The sequence below is a fragment of the Doryrhamphus excisus genome, linkage group LG6 (genome assembly GCF_037039965.1).
Source record: "Doryrhamphus excisus strain RoL-2023G ecotype Guam linkage group LG6, RoL_Dexc_Guam_v1.1, whole genome shotgun sequence".
NCBI classification, from domain to species: domain Eukaryota; kingdom Metazoa; phylum Chordata; class Actinopteri; order Syngnathiformes; family Syngnathidae; genus Doryrhamphus; species Doryrhamphus excisus.
The window spans coordinates 6,863,937-6,883,691 of record NC_136362.1 but is presented as its reverse complement, the minus strand read 5'-3'; the positions used below and the strand labels follow the sequence as shown (position 1 = coordinate 6,883,691).

Sequence of the window (19,755 nt, the reverse complement as noted above, 5' to 3'; positions counted from 1 at the left end):
GCTGCGGTGCATTTCAGCTTCCACAGCGGGGGTCCGGGGGGAACGCAAAGCACCGCGGATTCGGATGCTAGCGCAGCTGGAAGACAAGGACGATACGGTCCAGCTTTCGGTCTTGGAGGTGTTGCCTCCTGGTGGGAATGATGGCTTTCCACAGCGTGATGCCGCAGGGAATGGCTGAAGATGCTCCAAAAGTCACCTCACAGCAGGGGTGTACGAATTGCGGCTCCGGGGGCCGTTGGTGGCCCACGGCTCTTTTTCCTGTTTGCCAGTGGCACATTCTAAAAATAGAAGAAAACAATAAAAATAATAGCAAAATTTAAAAATTGGTTGTAATTTTAGGGATAAAATTAGTAATTGTAGTAAATGTCACTAGCCGTGACAGTTTTACGCCCCCTAAATAAATGGCTTGCCCCCCCCCATAATCATTTTAGTAGATAGCACAACTCTCATCTCCATGGCCAACATCCAGTCACTGTTAGTATGCAAATGAGCAAAGACAGCATGAGCATTATTCATATATAGTGGTAAGTGGTGATCAATGGTAATTCATTTGAAAACATTGATTTGATTAAAATGAATCTAAAAAAATTATTTGCTCATTATCGGCTGATCTCACTCTCGGATTATCGGAATCGGCAACATAAAACCGTGATTGGAGCATCCCTACAGATAACGTTTTTAGTAGTTTTACTAACACAAAGAACATTATTTTTTTAAAGTCCTTATATTTCTAATTATACAAATAATGTTGTCATTGTTGGAAAATTAAAACATCTAAAAGTAAGTTAAAATATTATGGGAATAAAGTCATAATTACAAGAAAAACAGTTTCACTGGTGTTTTCAGGCATTAAGATTATGGCCTTACACCAGTTGTGTGTTTTGGAACACAAAATCCCAAACGTCCCCTTAAGTTTTAGGAGACATCCCAACCTTTTGGGAGCCTTTTCCATTCCAAAAATCTCCAGTCACTCGATTGTTGCTCATCGTAAAATCGTATCTAGCCAACAAAGTAGCAAAGTTGGCAACACTCATCCTTCCTGCTACATCTTATTCCCTAGCAGACTTGGTGTCCAAAGTACAGCCTAGGGCCATTTGTGGCAATGAAGTTGTATTTTTGTTTTGTCTGTTGGCCACAAATAAATGACTGCGTTCGCTAGCAAAGAGCTGTTTGATTTATGGTGATGTATCGATGGTGGCTAAAGACCCGTGTCAGTGATTGGCAGCTGATAAAGGGCGTGTCTGTGCGGGACGTGCGTGTTTGGCAGCTTCACTTTTCCATACAGTTGATGAGAGTCATGAAGTGGATGGGTAGTTGAATAATTGAGTCCCAGTGTAGTGTTGGCTCTTTCAGCATGTAAAAGTTGTCACACGCTATAACCAACGTCGGATTGTTAAATGGCCGAAATTCAGTGTCTTTACTTTGTGCCTCCCCCTCTTAATAAAAGTCATTTGGCGCGACTGGGCAGGTCAGACTGCCTGCGAGGCCCACGGCGAAGAAAATGTGATAAAAGTGTCTTTTGGGCCGTTCCAATCTCTCAGGCCTTCATCCCCGCCGGGCACGGAGCAATTTCACAGGAGATGGAAGTGCTGGGAAGCAGGTGAGGAGAGGGACACAGCCCGAGTCTTTAAATGGAATAAATTACTGCGCCCATTCCCACTCCGGTCGATGCTTCAGAGTCCATTTAGTTTGCCAAGCAAGAGAAACACGAAGACGCAGCGCTGCAGGAAACACTTCCTGCTCCGCTATGAACATTTAACACACGCATTTAAATGTTGAAAATGGCAACGTAAAGAATAATTATGGCTTACCGCCAGATGGGGATGGTACAATAAGAGATGAAGCAGTAGTAGATGTTCCGTGTATAGCGGAATATCCTACAAATGTGCCAAAATACATTCATCAAGCGAGGATCGAACCAGCAATCATCACGTAGGGGAAACCATGCCATCGTACATAACATAAGCAGAATGTTTACATGTATGTTTCACGTATGAAACACAACCGGATCGAACCAGCAACCATCGGATTGGGTGACGACCCATTGAGGAAATGTGGGAGGAGTTAGCGGAAGAGACATAGAGGAATAAATAGAATAAAAATGTCGTGCATGAATAATCCTTCTCTTCTTCCAGATGCTAACTAGCTCGGTACTTAGCGACGTCCATAGAAGACGTTACCGTAGCGTCTCGAGTTTGTTGTTACGTTGCTTGTTGCAAATTTGCCTCACTGCGTTTTTATTCCGATTGTTTTTATTTTGCTTCCGCCGAGACTTTTAGCGTTAGCGTAAGAAGCAACATCGCCGAGTAACTTTGGAAAAGTTTCTCTTTGAAAGCACAAAAAGTCCAGCATTGCTATTTACTGCCTCCTGGCTGCTGTATGCATTTTTAATGCAACGCTCATTTAAATGCTGCTCTGCTTGGTGTTTATTGCAACGCTAATATGCTAATGAGGCACGGTTGCGGTGGCACTTGTGGCCCGCATCGTAGCGCCGTGCTCAGGTTGCGTCTCGCAGGACGGTAAGACGTGCTATACAAGATCACACTACATGATGGGAATCTTTAAACATGTACAATCGCAGCGACGTTGGGCGTTTGTAGCTTTGATAATTAGCTCGCTAATTAGCCCAGCCAAAAACATAAGGTGGGAGGGGGGGCTATGCTCCTGGGAAGGAAGGGAATGCTGGCAGTAGATGAGGAGCTCACGGCTGCAAACAACCATACCAAACTATGGGACTCGAACAGCGGTCTCAGGTATCGGGGCGTGTATTTAGCTGATTTGTCCTTGATTGAACATGTCACTATCTGACTGACAGCTGCCATGCCTGTACTTAGAAAGGCGTGTGCCCCAGTGTTTGCACACCTCCCGGTTATTGTACGGCCAAACATTGCACGTAACAAGCTAGTCTGTCTGTATAGAGCAGGGGTCTCAAACTCAATTTACCTGGGGACCACTGGAGCTAGGGTCTGGGCAAGGCTGGGCGGCATCAGGTTTTTCCAAAAAAAAAAAAACGCATTTATTAAAAACAGAAAAATATACAAACTTTTTCAGTGCTTTGGTTCCGATTTTCTACAATAAAAGCACTGATAAAACATTCCACTGTTCTCAAATATCTTTATTTTTATTTTTCTGCACAAAATAAGATGAAAAATAAATAAACAAATCAAGAATAAAGAAAATAACCAGTAATAAATAAATATAATAATAAAACGGCAAATAATAAAAACTTAAGAAACCACATATAGTTGGCGGGTAGACAAATGATTTTTTTCAGATTAAAATGAACAAAGCATTATTAGAGCCCTGTAGACATGACAAAACACGACTATAGTCACATTTATACTCTTTTTATTTACAACATATTGCGCAACTTCAGGGTCTTCAGACACATGCTAACTCGCAAACTAGAGAGCTAGCGACCTAAACGGTAGCCTTCAAGTTATTTCCTTTCAACTTAAATCGCCAAAAACTTACCACTTCCACACGGATAGGGAGGATGACTATTAACAGTTACTATAACCTTTAACATGAACATTAATCAAACGTAATAATTTTTTTCTGGGTACATGATACCATACAGCATCCATATCAAACTTGCGCGGGCCGCACTAACATTAAACTTTCATATCAAGGCGGGGGCCTCAAACTAGTGTCCTGCGGGCCACATTTGGCCCACGGGCCGCGTGTTTGAGACCCCTGGTATAGAGGAAAAATGTTTGACTATTATCTGTATAAAGACATAATGTTACCATAAGTAGCGTATGTTTATGTTTATATGGCTATGGTTTACGTCCGCATATTCATTTGATAGCAAATAGAAGGGGAAGGTTGAACAATGGTGATAAAGCTGCCCAAAGGTTTGTTTACCATTGATGTCTGTTAGAGTAGAACATTTAGTAACATAGTCTTAGTCATAGTCTAACGTTGTCTTATTGTTGTATGAGCAACAGGTGCCTGCTTCTGTTAATATCACCTACTTTGGGCTGTGTGTGTGTGTGTGTGTGTGTGGTTTGCTGTGATTTACAACTGTCCTTGAATGCAGCTGCAACTTGTGTCCGAGGGGCTCGGCTCCCTGATGTGAATAAGGTTCATAGTGACGTTCATTCATTCATTCATTCACTACCGCTTCGTGGGGGGTGCTGGAGCCTATCCCAGCTGTCTTCGGGCGAGAGGCAGTGGTGGCCAGCCAATCACAGGGCACATATAGACAAACAACCATTCACACTCACATTCATACCTATGGACAATTTGGAGTGGCCAATTAACCTAGCATGTTTTTGGAATGTGGGAAGAAACCGGAGTACCCGATGCAAACATGCAAACTGGCCGAGGGGTGGAATTGAACTCAGGTCTCCTAGCTGTGAGGTTTGCGCGCTAACCACTTTACCACCGTGCAGCCTTCATAGTGACGTTATCTTTTCAAATGCAATCAGAATGTTTGGAATGCTGTTGGAATCCCATAAGAATATTTAGAATGCAGTCCGAGTGCATCCGGAATACCTTGGGAATGCCGGCCACACAGTGGGGCCTAAAATTTGGAATGCAGTCAGAGTTTTTTGAATGCGCTTCCACTATCCCGGAGTAAACCACAAAATTCGGAATTCAAAAACGGAATTCTATCTCATCGTACCTGTAGTGTGAGCAGGGTCTTAGGAATGAATCGATAAGAATAACAGATGTAACAATGTATTGGTTTTTGCTAATGGTCTTGAGCAGGATATTGACCATCAATCGTCCGCTTATCCGAGGTCGGATCGTGGGACAGCAGCCTGAGCAGGGAAGCCCAGACTTCTCTCTCCTCAGCTACTTTATCCAGCTCCTACCGGAGTGTCCTGGGTTTTCCTTGAGGCCTCCTACCGGTCAGATGTCCCCGCAGGGAGGCGTCCTGGCCAGATGCCCGAGCCACCCCTCCGTGTCCTTTTGGGTCGCTACAGTTGATGAAATAGTCAAAAACCCGCAGAAAGATCTAGGAAAGTCCTTCCAGAAAGTTTCAGCCGGTGCTTTTTAAGGCTGAGCAGAGGGACGTCGTTGATGCGTTTGTGTTCCACCAGGCAGACGTTCACGTCCTCTTCTTAGTCTCCCTCTGTGAGAAGACACCGTGCAGGTAGCTGTCGCAGCGAATGAGCCGACTCTTTTCGCCAAAAACGAGTTAAAAAAAAAAAAAAAAAAAGATGTGCAGTTTTAGCCTGCAGGCTTTGTAAAGTTCTCATTAGTGGCTCCTCCTCCTGAGAGCCTCGCAGCTCCTTCTCGCAGCTCCTTCTCCCAGCCCCTTGCTTGCCTGCTTGTTTGTGTGCTAATGAAGTACAAATCCATTTTGCTGCTTTGTTTGCCTCATTGATGATAATTCCCATCATTCCGTAAGGACTCGTTGAGCCCAAGTGCTGCCGCCATGGAAACAACTTGAACCTTTCTTGTGTTATAAAAAAAAAAAAAAAAAAGAATTCTACTTCACTCTGAACGGCTCATTATTCATGTTATGTAACCCAAGAGTCAAGGTATCGAGCTAAAGCTAAAAGTTGTCAGGTTTACCACCGTAGTGTATTTCGGCACGGACCCCAGTTTCCACACAAATGAAACATGCGTGTCGCTGAGGTCAAGAAGGCGGAGTCAGACTTTGTATTGGCATCGTGGAGCTTAGACCTAGCATGTCAATAAGAAAGCTAAAGTCATAAGCAATCCTCTTCCTCATAGAAGGCCTAATAGCCGTGTGTGTGTGTGTGTGTGTAACTTCACACCTCCACACAATGAATGCGTGTTTTCCCAGCAGGCATCGCAGCTTTGAAGCAGGCTTAGCGGCGCCAGCGAGGCCGTGCCTTCACAAGGCGATCATGTGATGTAACGGCATCTCATCCCACCGTAATCCACGGCAAGATGCGGGCCCCGACGAGGCTTCTCACCTTCTTTCACCTGCCGGCCGCTCGTGGGCCCGGCTTTGCTGCGATTACAGGCGGGATCGGTCGGAGGCGGCGCTCACAGTCTTAAAGCGGGATAAAAGTGATTCCGGGAGTGTTCCGAGGCTGAGACATGAAGAGGTTAGCGAGCAGCGAGGCCGTGCAGAAGGAAAGTCTCGGCTAAAGGATGGATGGAGGCACCATGTCAAGGGGACTTGTGAGATTGTTGACGCAGGAAGAGCGTGGGGCGGCTAATGCTGCGTCAGTTGGCCACTGGAGGGCGCTCAACACAGAGGGCCTTCTCAATACACTTAATTAGACACCCCAATAACACCCCTATGGTCACCTTTACACTCCTACTACGACAAATTGCACACATAATCAATGATAATCAATCATTTAGGACCTTCCAAACCCGGTTTTAGCATCATCAGAGCCCTCTAGACATTATATAACAACCCTATAGTCACCTTTACACTCATATTAACCAGTATAGAAGACATAAGTCAAAGTAAGACAAAGATCACCTGTTTACAACCTTCCACATATGTTTTTAACATCATTAGAGCTCTCAAGATATGAGATAACATCCCTACAGTCATAATTACATTCCCATTACCAAATATAGTTGACACATTAGAAGAAAATAAGACATAAAAACATGTTTATGAATTTCTAAATCCAATTTTAGCATTATTAGAGCCCTGTAGACACTAAATAACACCCCTATGGTCACCTTTAGGTGACTCTCCCCCAACATAACGGGTACATTACTGACACCTAGTGACCAGTGTAGAATACTACATACAGAATACATTTTTATCTAAACTTTTTTGAAATACAAAACACTGCCAACTTATTATTTATCAGTTACATTTCATTCATTCATTCATTTTCTACTGTTTATCCTCACCAGGGTCGCGGGAGTGCTGGAGCCTATCCCAGCTGAGGCGGGGTACACCCTGGACTGGACGTCAGCCAATCACAGGGCAAGCTACATTTAGGTAATTCCATATTTGTTTCTCCGTTCCTGTTTCCATGGTGTGTTTTGTCTCTGGTTAGATATGGTCTATCTACTTCCTGTGTCCTTGACTTGGGCCTCATGCCGCCGTAGGTCAGCTTTCCCATTATGTGAATTTCCTCCACCATTCCAGTCCACTGAACCCGTGTAGGGATGTCCTTCTCTCCCCATTTCCTTGTTCGGACATTTCTTGGCCGCTGCCCCACCCCTTCGCCATTTTCTATTTGTAATTTGGTGATAAGTTGTGATTCTCATTTTTCCTTTCTACGCTTACCCAACTTATATGCTTGCTATTCTGTATACGCTCCACTCCAAAGCCCACAAACACCCGCAGGTGCCCCCGAACCCCAGGAGGGGGGTGCAGTTCAGCTATAATTCTAACTCCGGCTTCCTTGTGTACTTCTAATATGGTTGGAATCACCCGGAGGAGCCGTGATGTACGTTCCTGGAACCGTACCTTTTAAACTTTAATATGTTCCAGTAGCCGGCTGCACGGCGGACGAGTGGGTAGCGCACAGGCCTCACAGCTAGGATGTATGTTCTCCCCGTCCGTGCGTGCGTGGGTTTTCTCCGGGTACTCCGGTTTCCTCCCACATTCCAAAAACATGCTAGGTTTATTAGCCACTCCAAATTGTCCATAGGTATGAATGTGAGTGTGAATGGTTGTTTGTCTATATGTGCTCTGTGATTGGCTGGCCACCAGTCCAGGGTGGACCCTGCCTCTCGCTCAAAGACAGCTGGGATAGGCTCCAGCACCCCCGCGACCCTCATGAGGATAAGCGGTAAAAAATGAATGACTGTTGTAGTAGCCATTGTTAAATCGGCCATTTTCTCCCAGACAATTAGTCACCAGGCCTGTAACCATAACACGTTTTGCTGGACGATAATTGTCCTCCAAATTATTGTCGGTAATCAATTTTTTTCATTAATTATATGGCATAATAATGAGTGCATCATATCAAAAACAATAAACTTAAAGCAATTGTCAAGCGTATTTAACAAGTTTTTCCAATAAATTCTCCAAACATCATAATACATTAAACAAGCAAAAAGACTCAGTGAAGATAAAATGGTTTCTTTTATCAAAATGCGTCCTTCAACGCGTCTTTCACTCGGTTATAGAGTTCAGGAATTGTTTGCGTCTCAGGCAATTCCTGCTGTCTGTCAAACATTTCAAGCGTATTGAAAGGTTGTTTTTCTTTGACAATGCAGCCGGCGACACTGTCTGTGAGCGTACACCATTTTGTTCTGTTTTCTTCACACTTATTTCCTCATCAAAGGCCTCGGTAAGCGTTGACTGTCGGGAGGAAGGCTCCTTTCCACCTCTCTTTTAGGTGTTTTTTACGAGTTGGTTGGGAAAAGATTCCCAAAATAATATTCCCACAGTGGGGCTGTGGCATTCGCCGTAGAAAACATCGTGTCTGTGCTTTCATTCATGTTAGCGTACGGTTGCTCAATAGGCTAACTTGTTGCTAGCCAAGGTAGCCCCGTCTCCATGTACTGGGAGCACTGGAGCACAGACGCATGCAGAGTGAACACTCTTGTCATCCAGCCTGTGTGAAAACAAACAATTTATTGAAACCGGCAAAATGATTTTAGGTGTTTTTTTTCAAGTTGGGTCTTCATGGTGGGTTTTTTAATGGCTGCTTTGAATGTCTTTTTACTTCTTTTAGCTATTATTATGTTTGAAGATGCTTCATGGAGGTAAAAAAAAAAACAACATTTGACTTTCTTGACTTTTTGTCTGTATTCAAACACGAAACTCTTCACGACAGAGTGAAGCCGTGGAATGTGAAGCGCGACGTGCCGAGGGATTAGCGTAATGAGAAGATGTGTGAAGGATCAGTGATGAAGAGGGCCTTCATCACCGTGTTTGATGGCCCTCACTTACTACGTGTAGCATAATTGGACACACGCACACCTGCACATTTGTCTCCTCCCACTAACGAGCCTCTGAGAGGTTAGTTATAGATTGGTATTGGTGTGTGTGTGTGTGTGTGTGTGTGTGTGTGGGGGGTCCAGATGGTCCACAGACTGACGCTTTAGTCACGCCGATCAGCTCTTTAGCGCCACCGTGCTGTCAGTGCGTGAATGGCGGGGGGAAAGTAGCGAGCGTGTGTGTGTGTGTGTGTGTGTGTGTGCCTGCATCAACTCGGATGGTGCAGTAGTGCACGTGGATTTATTCCAGCGTGCACGTGGAGGAGTGCTGCAGCGTCTTTCTGGTTTTCAGCCACACACACACACACACACACACACACAAACAAGTTAGTGTGTGTGTTAGCGGTAGCTGAATTAGCACGTTAGCGGTGCAGCAGGTTAATTGCTAGCCTGCTTCCATCTGTTTGGAGTCAACTGTGTGTGTGTGTGTGTGTGTGTGTGTGTGTGTGTGCGTGACATGGAAGCCAAATGTTTGATCCATTTGCAAAGGCCAGCGTGCACGCAAGGCAGCACAACTGGTGTTTGTAATAAAAGTCATCGAATGGAAGTCACCGAGGTGATTAAGGCAATCGTTGTCTTACGTTTTAATGCGATGGCGATCATGCAGCCTTGTCTGCGTTGGCTTATTGTGCGCTGATGGTGAAACGCATTGTTTTCGTGCTGTAACCACGGCAACCAAGCCCACCCTTCCGTAATTATGTTATGGTTCTCATCGTGGGGAGAATGTCAATCAGTTACACCCCGCCTCCCCCCAAATGGATGCTTCAGAAGAGGTTTGGAGGGGGAGGAGCCAGTAAGGCGTAATTACGTCTGTAAAAGTGGCCATTGTGTGTTTAGTCGTCCCTCCTTTATCGCTGTTAATTGGTTCCAGACTTGGCCGCCATAGGTGAATTTACCCCAAGTAGGATTCCTTGTTCATTAGTATGATATTTTCTTAACTAGAGCACAGAAAAACATGTTTATGACTTTTTAAAATATGTCTTTTAGTATTATTAGCGCCCTCTAGATGATTTGTATTCCCGCTTGACATGTCTACTTCCTGTGACTATACGACGATGGTTGTCCGGGTATTTTATATCAACACAAAAAGAGTTTTCTTTTCAGAGTGGCGGTGGGAGCAGATTAACGTTGTCTTCTTTAGGGCCAACATTCTCAACTTTAACGCGGCTTTTGTAGCATCAAAGTGTAATCCTGGAGGGGGTGGGGGTGTGTGTGAATGATTCGAGTAATTGATACATTCATAAAAGTCTATTTTTACTCATTGAAATAATTACCTCTAAAGGCACACCTTTAACTCCACCATTGTTGCACCGAGTTCTCATCTCGTCCCCCTATTAAAATAATGGCCCGATGTGCTAATATCGCCTAAATGCTTAGTTGAAAGGATTCCGGACTCATGCTGAAAGTTTGATCCAAACTCATTTTAAGACTAGACGAAGGAAAAACTGGTAATACGGAGTTATTCCACCAAGTGAAAGAAAAAATCTTTGAAGTCGGTATCACGTGATGTTGATGTTTACGTTTTACTGGGCATGCCCCGTTGACTATTTTGTTTCATTATAGCGGCGCATGTAGACAAGAGATTGGAATATTCCTTTCCATGGACACCATTGGTTTCAGAAAGGTAATTCGGAAAGATTCCATTCGGAAAGAGAAAAACTCCTCATGTAAATGTGGCTAATGATGCTAAACGATTTGCAGAAGTAGGAACAGAAACCGTTTGCGAACGCCACACATCATCATCCTATTAAAAAAGTTTTTGGGACACACCTTGCCATCAGGGCGGAATCCTTTCAACTAAGCATTTAGGCGATATTAGCATATCGGGCCATTATTTTAATAGGGGGATGAGATGAGAACTCGGTGCAACAATGGTGGAGTTAAAGGTGTGCTTTTAGAGGTAATTATTTCAATGAGTAAAAATAGACTTTTACGGATGTATCAATTACTCAAATCATGCACCCCCCCACCCCCCCAGGATTACACTTTGATCCTACAAAAGCCCGCGTTAAAGATGAGAATGTTGGCCCTAAAGAAGACAACGTTAATCTGCTCCCACCGCCACTCTCAAAAGAAACCAAAAAAAAACCCAGTCCATCTCTTCTGTGATGGAGTCTGGAGACTCCTGATGAAATATTGACACGGTCTCTCTGCATGAAGGTAAGAAGACTGTTAACACCGGAAGACACGTCCGTCTGCGCGAGGAGGACTTCGGTCCGCTGTTGGGAGGACACACACACACACACACAGGCCAGTCCAGTCCAGTCCAGTCCTGCGTTTCATCATTTAGACATGACAGTTGAGGAGGTTGGAGCAGAATAACAAAGTTGAAACAGGCATATTTTCACTAAATCCCCATTGGCTAGTTGCTACGCGGCATCTCCATGGCAACCGGGTTTATCTACTACACCTGAATGCTATCTGCTGGTGCTCTCAGGTGTATCACTGCATATGTGTGTGTGTGTGTGTGTGTGTGTGTGTGCGCCGTAAAAACAGCAAAGCAGGCAAAGGAGATGCAGGGAAGGAGGATGATTTTGACGAAGAGGCAACAAGGTGAGGAAGAGGAAGACGTGATGCATTGAAGGAGGAGAAAAGAAGTCCAATTAGAGCCTCATCTTCCTCCTCCCGGTTGGCCTTGTTATCCTCAGCCAAATGTCAGGATGGAGGTTTTAGCGAGGAGATGAAGACAGACAGGGAGGAGGAGGTCCCACTCTGACAGCACGTTAACACGGGGGTGCCCAAAGTACCGCCCCGGGGCCGTTTGGAGCAGCGCATTCTAAAAAATATCAAACATTTCACCTACGAAAAAAACAGCAGCAGAAAGGGAAAAATATGTCATTTTACAAGAATAAAGTCAAAATATTGAGCAAAAAAATTCAAACTTTTACATGTTACATGTTTGGAGAAAAAAATCCATGGTCCTGTGTGGAAAAAGTGATTTGGATGTTGCTGTGGGGTCTTTTGTGACCTCCTGGATGAGTTGTCGCTGTGCTCTTGGGGTCATTTTGATGGCCGAACACTGTTCCATGTTTTCACCATTTGTGGATAACGGCTCTCACTGTGGTTGGCTGGAGTCCCAAAGTTGAGAAATGGCTTTATAACATTTAGAACCTTGCCACATTTAAGCGTAACAAACATGCAAAAAAAAAAAAAAAAAAACAGGGCGGGGGCAGAGAAAAAAGCTACATTGTAACTTCTGGTGCATCTCCATTGGACTGTAAATGCCAGGCCCCGCCCACTGGGCTTCAGTGTTGCACCTACCAATTATTCAATTACTCCGTCACACCCCCCTTTTCATAGATGTCCCTGGCAATGCCTGTTACATAGTTACCAGTTTTTCTTGGAACCGTAGGACTTTAATCTTCTACATTTACAATTTTTTTTTCCCAAAATTTGTGACTTTAGTCTTGAAATCTCAAATTATTTTATTAATCAGGCATTGCCTGAGACAGCTATGAAGAGGGGGACTTTTTTTTTGTAAATGGACAACTTTGTCATTTTACGTTTTTCCCCGTAAATTTACAACTTTATTCCTGTTAACTCTGTAAGTCTGATAAATGTATGACCTTATCCTCGTAATATAACTTTTCTCATAAATGTAAGACTTTGTAAATTTACAACTTTCTCGTAAAATTGCAACTTTTTTCTCGTATATTGCCCTTCTCATAAATGTATGACTTTATTTATTCTCATATTAAGTTTTTCCTCGTCTATTTCCGACTTTATTCTTGTAAATTCACGACTTTGTCATCACGTTTTTCCTCACAAATTTACGACTTTCTTTTTTCTCCTGAATTTCTGACTTTTTCTGGTTAAATTACAACTATTCTTTACTTTTGTAAACCAGCTGTAAATGTACAACTTTATTCTCATAAATTATTGTATATTATTCTTGGAAATGTACAATTTTTTCATCCAAATCTCAGATTGTAAATTTTAACACACATACACACACACATCTCATTCACCATCAGCGTTTCATCATTTGTAAAAGTTTGGTAATGGCGTGCGCGGCGTCCACGTAGCGCTGGTAGAAAGCCGACACGGCCAGGGATGTACGGTACTTTAATAGTTTGCATATATCCATGAATGCACGATGCTCCAACATGATGTTTGAAAGATGGCGGGCGTGTCGATGAGGAAGACTCAATCAACTGTACATGAAGTTTTTCATAGGGTGTTTGCTAGCGCTAACTTGCACTTAAAGGGACAGCGCATCATTTCTGTGATGTGTTGTTTTCATTTGGATGAAGATGAAGCTATAGCATCGCTTTAAGCCTTTCACGTGGGTCACAGTGCTCAATAAATAACTTATTAAATAAACTTCCTTGCAGCAGAGTTCAATCCACAAAAGCAAGCCACTGCCTTCTTCCTGCGGCGAAGGCTGGCCCGGGACGGCGTCGGAGTTGGGGAAGAACGCGGCGTTCTGACCTTTGTCCTCCTGGAGAGCTCAGACAGGAAGAGGCGGGGCTGCCGAGCATCGGCTTCACGGCGGACCGTGATGTGCTGAGCGAGGTGGGTGGAGCTTATGCTTGCCGGATGAGCTAGTGGGTTCTGGTCTTCCTGGCCGGAGGAGCGAAGTACCTGTAACTGGACATGAGAGAAAGCGTTCTGATTGGTTGTCTTCCTTTGACGTCACAATCAGACTGGATGTTTAATTGAACACTTCACTGTCTTCTTATCACTTCAGGCTGCAGTCAACAACACAGAACATAAGGATAAAAGGATCGCTGGTCAACACTGACACCTAGCGGACACGTAAAGCACTGCAGCCTTTCTTCTCCCCAACTGGTGGGTGCTCATAAATAATGCATGGCAAGGCAGGGTGTGTTTTTTAGAGAGAGGACATGCAAAGACGTGAGACTGTGACGACAAAGTTGGAAGGATGAAGCGTGTCCTCGTGCACGCTCCTCGTGCACGCTCAAGGGAGGCTTCACCTTCCTCGTGTCCCTTAAGAGTCGCTCCACTCGTTATATCAGCAAAACTTACAAGATGCTTTAATATCAGGGGTGTCCAAAGTGCAGATGCTTCTGATTGGCCCGGATTTTGGATTTATTTAAAAAATAAAGACAAAATATGAAGAGAAAAACATGGCATTTTAGGAAAAGATTTGTCATAATATAAAAATACAAACAAAACAAATATGAAAATTAAGTTGTGGACAATGTTATAATTTTACAAAAATAAAGTCAAAATATTATGGGAAAAAAATTATAATTATGAGAAGAAAATTCATATTAATATTGAGAGAAAAAAGTCGCAATTTTACAAGAATAAACCTGTAATATTATGAGGAAAAAATAATATTTCAGTAGCAGGGTTGAAATATTCTAGAAAAAATGTTGCATAAGTTGCATTCTTTCATTTTTGCCGACGTGGCCCTCGCTGGACAGTTTGGACACCCCTGGCTCTACAGTATTAACATGCGTTTTATACTTCCTATACAGTACATGCGTCATACATGCTGCATTTCATAAACGTGCATCCTTCAACTACTTCACACAGCTTTGTGACCCTAACTGGCCACTTCATTAGGTACACCATCTACTGGCTTTCAGCTTTCACAAAAGGGACAATGAGGATGAGGATGAGGATGGCGATGGCGTGAGGAGTGTTGCTAACGTACCAGGGCGTGTCGCTGAAGTAAAGCACGAGTGTTTCCACTCCTGGCCAAGAGGAAGCAGAGAGAGAGACACACACACACAGAAGGAGGATAGAGTGAGGCGTTGGCGCCCTCTAAAGGTCACAATGTGTCAGGTCACCCCGTGGAAAGACAGGAAAAGGAGGAAAAATGAGCTGAAAGTAAAATGAAATAAAAAAGTAGGAGTGAAGCGTGATGGAGGAGAGCAAGGAGCGTGTCTAAGACGCCCCCGTCATCAACATCAATCATGTAAATGACGCTCACCTTCCGTGTCGCACATGATGGATGCCATGTTTCATATTTTAATGTCGTCAATATTTTAGTGACACTCACTTTTTGTAGCGGGGTGGGAGGCGGAGGGGATGCCGGGTTTGGGCCTCCCCCCGTAAGGTCTGGAGCGTTGGTACTGCCAGGGAGGAGAGAGGAAGGCCACGGGGGGGACGGCCTGAGGGGACACAGGAGGTCATGACGTCAAATAAGGGTGGAATTAATTAATTTTCACTGCAGGACAGACCGAAACAAAACAAATAGGAAAGAAAAGGAGCTTTCCCAAACCTAAAATGTTTGAGTATATATATATATATCTTATTTATGTCTTATTTTCTCTTATTATGTCTACTATATTGGGTAATAGGAGTGTAAAGGCGACTATAGGGGTGTTATTTCATATCTTGGGGGCTCTAAAATTGTTTGAATTTAGAAGGTTCAGAAGGTTTTAGACATGTTTTCTGTCTTATATGTCTTATTTTCTACGTACTATATTAGATAATGAGTGGAAAATGACTATATGGGGTTGACTTCAATGTTTAAAGAAATTATTATTAAGGTCATGGACAGATTTTCTGTGAGTTATGGCTGGTATGTTGAGTAAAGGTGACTATAGGGGTGTTACTTTATATCTAGGGGGCTCATTTAGAAGGTCGAAGACAGGTTTTCTGTCTTATTTTGTCTTATGTCAACAACATTAGGTAATAGAAGTTTGAAGCTGAATATGAGGGTGTTATTTCTTGTTTAGAGGGCTCTAATTGTAAAAAAAAAAAAAAAAACTTATTCAGAATGTTGTAGTTTTCGGTCATATGTCTTATTCTATCTTCTGTACTTCACAGAGTTGATTGAAGTGTGTGTATGCATGGGGGGGGGTCACCGTGCGCTCCCTCCAGGGCGTCTGCAAGGCAACGCTCTCGCTCTCCACCGTGCTCGTCTGCGTGTGTTGCTCCGTCCTTTCTGTTGCTTTCCTGCAGCGACACCTGCTGGTTGGTGGGGCAACGACCTGCTGTCTCACACACACACACACACACACACACACACACAGACAAAGTTGGTGTTCCAAGCCACGGTGGTGTGAACGCTAGTGTAAGGTGACCTTTAAAAAGGCAAACACACCAGCTGCAACGTGAGCTGTGAGATGATGTCATCTTTGCTCCTCAGCTCCTCTTTCAGCTGCTTCACCTCCTGCAGGAGAGCCTGCACCTATACACACACACACACACACACACACACACAGTGAGACTAAGAGCTGTTGTGTCAAAATCAGGTTTCAAGCATGCTCACCTGTGATTGGTCGGACTCTTCAGGGCTCAGAGTGTCAGTGGTCAGCGTGTCGTCATCCGTGTCGTCGTCCTGAAGTTAAAAGTCACATGTTCATGTTCATATTCTACGTATTATTATTATTATTCAGCGTGCCAAGCTGTGGTCGACCTGCACCAGGAGCCTCCGGAGGACTTCCAGCTGCGACCTGACGGCGCCAAAGTCTTCAAGCAGCTCCTCCACATGCACACCGGCAGGCCTGAGGGGGGCGGAGTCACAGCACAAAGGTCAGCGTTAAAAGGCGTGCGACACCAACCTGGGGTGGGCTCACAAGGTGAGTTGTGCGTCACCTCTGAGGACAAAAAATGATGTCCCGGTCGGTGTCCTTGCCGGCATCCTGGCTTAGCTTGTAGCATTCTAGCACACTGGGAAGGTGACAGGTGTTACCACGGCAACCACAGCTCAGCACAGTCACGGTAGATCGGGATTGGTTAAAGGAACTAACCCGTCGTCGTCGTCGTCGTGGACTTCCTGTGTCCCCCAACACAGTTGTCTCCTCCTCCACTCGGCCATGTGGGACATCCCGTCATCTGCTTATCAATACTTTTCATTAGCATTAATGATATATAAAACATTGAGAATATTGAGTGTTCCAATGAGAAAAAGTTACAATTTTATGAAAGGCGGAATGTTATGAGGAAATATTACATAATGTTAGGACCATCAAGTTCAAATATTATGGATTCTAACAAGGAAAAAAAACTCACAATTTTACTTGTAATATGAGGAAAAATAATGTCACTTAATAGCACCACATTGAAATGTCAAATGTCATAATATAATACATGTATATTAGCATTAGTGATGTTACTATAATACCTATTTGGAAAATTATTATGGGAATAATGTCAATATTACAAACACCTTTCGTAATTTTAGAAGATTGAACAACAAAGTTAAGTAAAAAAAAAAAACATCCTAGGCTTTTTCCACCTCCAGTATTTGACAAAGCTGAGATGTGGTTGATGTTAGCATATGGACACGTGCCGCTTATCAAAGTTCCATCCTTTCCTTTTGGCCGGAACAGGTTTGGACACCGCTGGTGTCGTACGTTTCCACGTGTGAGCATACCAGTGTGCAGCGACGCGTCCTCAGTTAAGTCTCCATCCAGCATGAGGTCATCATCATCCAAGTCACAGGAGTCCACGTTGGTCAGCACATCCTAGAATCCCACAAGTCAGTGAAGGCTGGACCCACGGAAGGGACCGCAACATTGGAAAGAACTGCAGTTAGCATTAGCGTCTTACACTGCTGTTGACATCGGAGTCAAAGCTGCTAACATGTTGCTCGGCGGTGTGTGCGATGGCGCCCCCCAGTGGCTCCAGACCCTCCTCGTCCCACATGTAGATGCCCCCGGAACAATAACTGTCTGATGGGGACAAGTCCAGGGACGAGCCCCCCTTTTTGAGAAAAGAAAGGTGTTGGTGAATCACTTCATGCTTTTATTTTGTAAGCGATTTCAATCATTGAACGATTGATTTGTAGTTGGCACCTGCTCATGGAACTCAGACTCCCTGGGCCGACTGAGGCGGGTCTGCTGGTTCGGTTCTTCGTCAGCTGATGAGAAACAAAACAAGTTCTTGAAACGGCTTTTCACAAACTCTTCTACAGACAGTAACTCACCCCCGAAGGTCACGTTGGTCCAGTCCAACCTGTGCTCCACAAAGTTCAGTTCTGCTCCCCTGGTAACGCCCTGGACCGCCACCCTGTGGTCACAGAAGGCGGTGCACGACTGGTCCAGACCGGAGTCGTCTTCATCATTTTTGGCGAGGAGGACGACACCCGTACCTCCGTTTCCTAGGAGACAAGAAGGTTGTGGTCTGTGAGGAGGTGCTTCCGGCACCAGAACACCAAAAAGGTGCACGTGGTCCTCACCCAGGTTGTCAAAGTCATCCATGTACTCCTGACTGCCGTGGTTCGGATCCAAAGAGGAGCCGGAAGAAAGGGACATGTCCTCCAATGTCTCTCCCAGAATGGACATCTCTCCTTGGGACGGCAGCCCCTCCGACTCTGGACCTTCAGGCGTGCTCTCTGGGAAGCGGGTCAGATCATTTAGAGGCGTGCACGGCGAGGATGACGACGCACCGATGAAGGGGTGTCTCACCTGGGCTGCTTCCTGTTGAGGACGGCGTCTCCACTGAGGTCCCGAGTACACCTTGGCTCACTTCAGGCTCCCTCAGAAACCCGTGGGTGTGGGTCCCTCGGAGGGGGCGGGGCTGCTTAATAAGCGACGGCCGCGATAGCTTGTAGCTAATGCCATTCGACTTGGGGGCAGGGCCAAGCCCACGTAGGAGGGGCTTCTTCAAGGCGGATGGGGGTGCCTTGAGTCCCTCACATGGAGCTTGACCTGACACCTGAGCTGGAGGCGGAGCACAAGAAGCCGCGGACTGTTTACCCCCCTGCTTGGCCCCGCCCATTGGCCTGGCAGTGTTAGTGGAGGGAGGGGTGGGGGAGGGGGAGGAGACAGTGGGTGAAGGACGTCGCTGGACCGCCATCAGGCTACGAGAGCGCAAACGATCGTTATTTGCGAGGTGGGAAGACGGTGATGATCCGAGGTTGTCCGTGGACACCGAGCGGGTGGCGGGTAGCGCTGCATGGAGGGGAGAACCGGATCTAGAACCGGTAGTGGGTCCGAGTGCTGGTGTGGACGCACCGGAACGAGTGGACCACTGAGGGGGTCTCAGAGAGCTACTGGTTCTGCTTGGAAGTTTGGACCCAGAAAGACCATTCAGGGTCGGTTTGGTTCCATTGGTTAGTCTGGAAACAGGAAGTCCATTTTTAGAAACAGGAAGCGTCTGAGACTTGATGGAGTCCTTCAAAGCAGACAAGTTGGACTTCTTTGAGTCCAACGGAGAATTCTGCGGACTATGTTGGCCGTGGGCGGTACTGTTGAGGCAGTGCTTGACAATGCCAACCCTTGACTCCGCCTCCTCACTGTCAGCCACACCTCCATCTGCCACCACCCCATCCTTCCTCCACTTTGCGGAATAGTCAGTCGGCGTGCGGATGGATCCCGTCCGTCTCACGGAAGTAGAAGGTCCGGTGGAGGAACCGTTAAGCGCCGCGGGCCCGGGGTGGTGGTAGAAGCCGTTGGGGAGACGAGCGCTGGCAGCACCGGTGGGCGGGCTGGTCTGTGTGGTGCTTTTGGACCATGAGCCAAATTTCGGCAACCTGGACACCATGGTCGGCATGGCGGGGGCGGACATAGACCACGGCCCGGTTGGGAACACACTGTGAGCTGTGGAGGAGGCGGAGCAGAGTGATGATTAGGTTTTTTGTTACTCGTCTCAGGCGTCATCTAACCGCACCGTGTGACCGCCACAAACTCCACTGAAGCCTTCCGATTGGCCGCTGCCTCAAACACACCACAAACATGTGACACCTTTGCTAAGACGCACAAAGAGACACAATAACAACAGTCGCTCCTATGACCTTGAAAGAGACACACCCATTAGACACACACACACACACATACACACACACACACAGCCTGTGGCAGGCCGTTAGCAAACAAGTCGTGCCTGTCTGTTGGTGGAAGGCTGAATGTGTGATGTGTGTCTCTTTCATTTAAGCTGGACCACAGACCTAAAAACAACACAAAGCAGGAAGTCCTGACCCTGGACGCATCCTCCCTCATCATCCCCCATGAAGCTCCAGCATCACTGCAGTTTACGACC

General features: G+C 45.4%; 1 protein-coding gene across 1 annotated transcript; it reads right to left on the bottom strand.

Moving 5' to 3' along the window:
* Positions 1–12,320: 12,320 nt before the first annotated feature.
* Positions 12,321–19,725, bottom strand: ccser2b (coiled-coil serine-rich protein 2b). The gene is made up of 16 exons (XM_078791028.1): positions 19,695–19,725; positions 19,382–19,465; positions 18,183–19,316; positions 17,954–18,109; positions 17,702–17,875; positions 17,571–17,635; positions 17,326–17,478; positions 17,150–17,240; positions 16,524–16,611; positions 16,369–16,443; positions 16,190–16,277; positions 16,043–16,111; positions 15,875–15,961; positions 15,636–15,764; positions 14,825–14,936; positions 12,321–13,440 (listed from the first exon to the last, which is right to left on the bottom strand). Exons 1-16 carry the CDS (start codon positions 19,723–19,725, stop codon positions 13,337–13,339), a joined length of 2,640 nt encoding a protein of 879 aa, XP_078647154.1. The 3' UTR covers positions 12,321–13,336.
* Between the last annotated feature and the right edge of the window lie 30 nt (positions 19,726–19,755).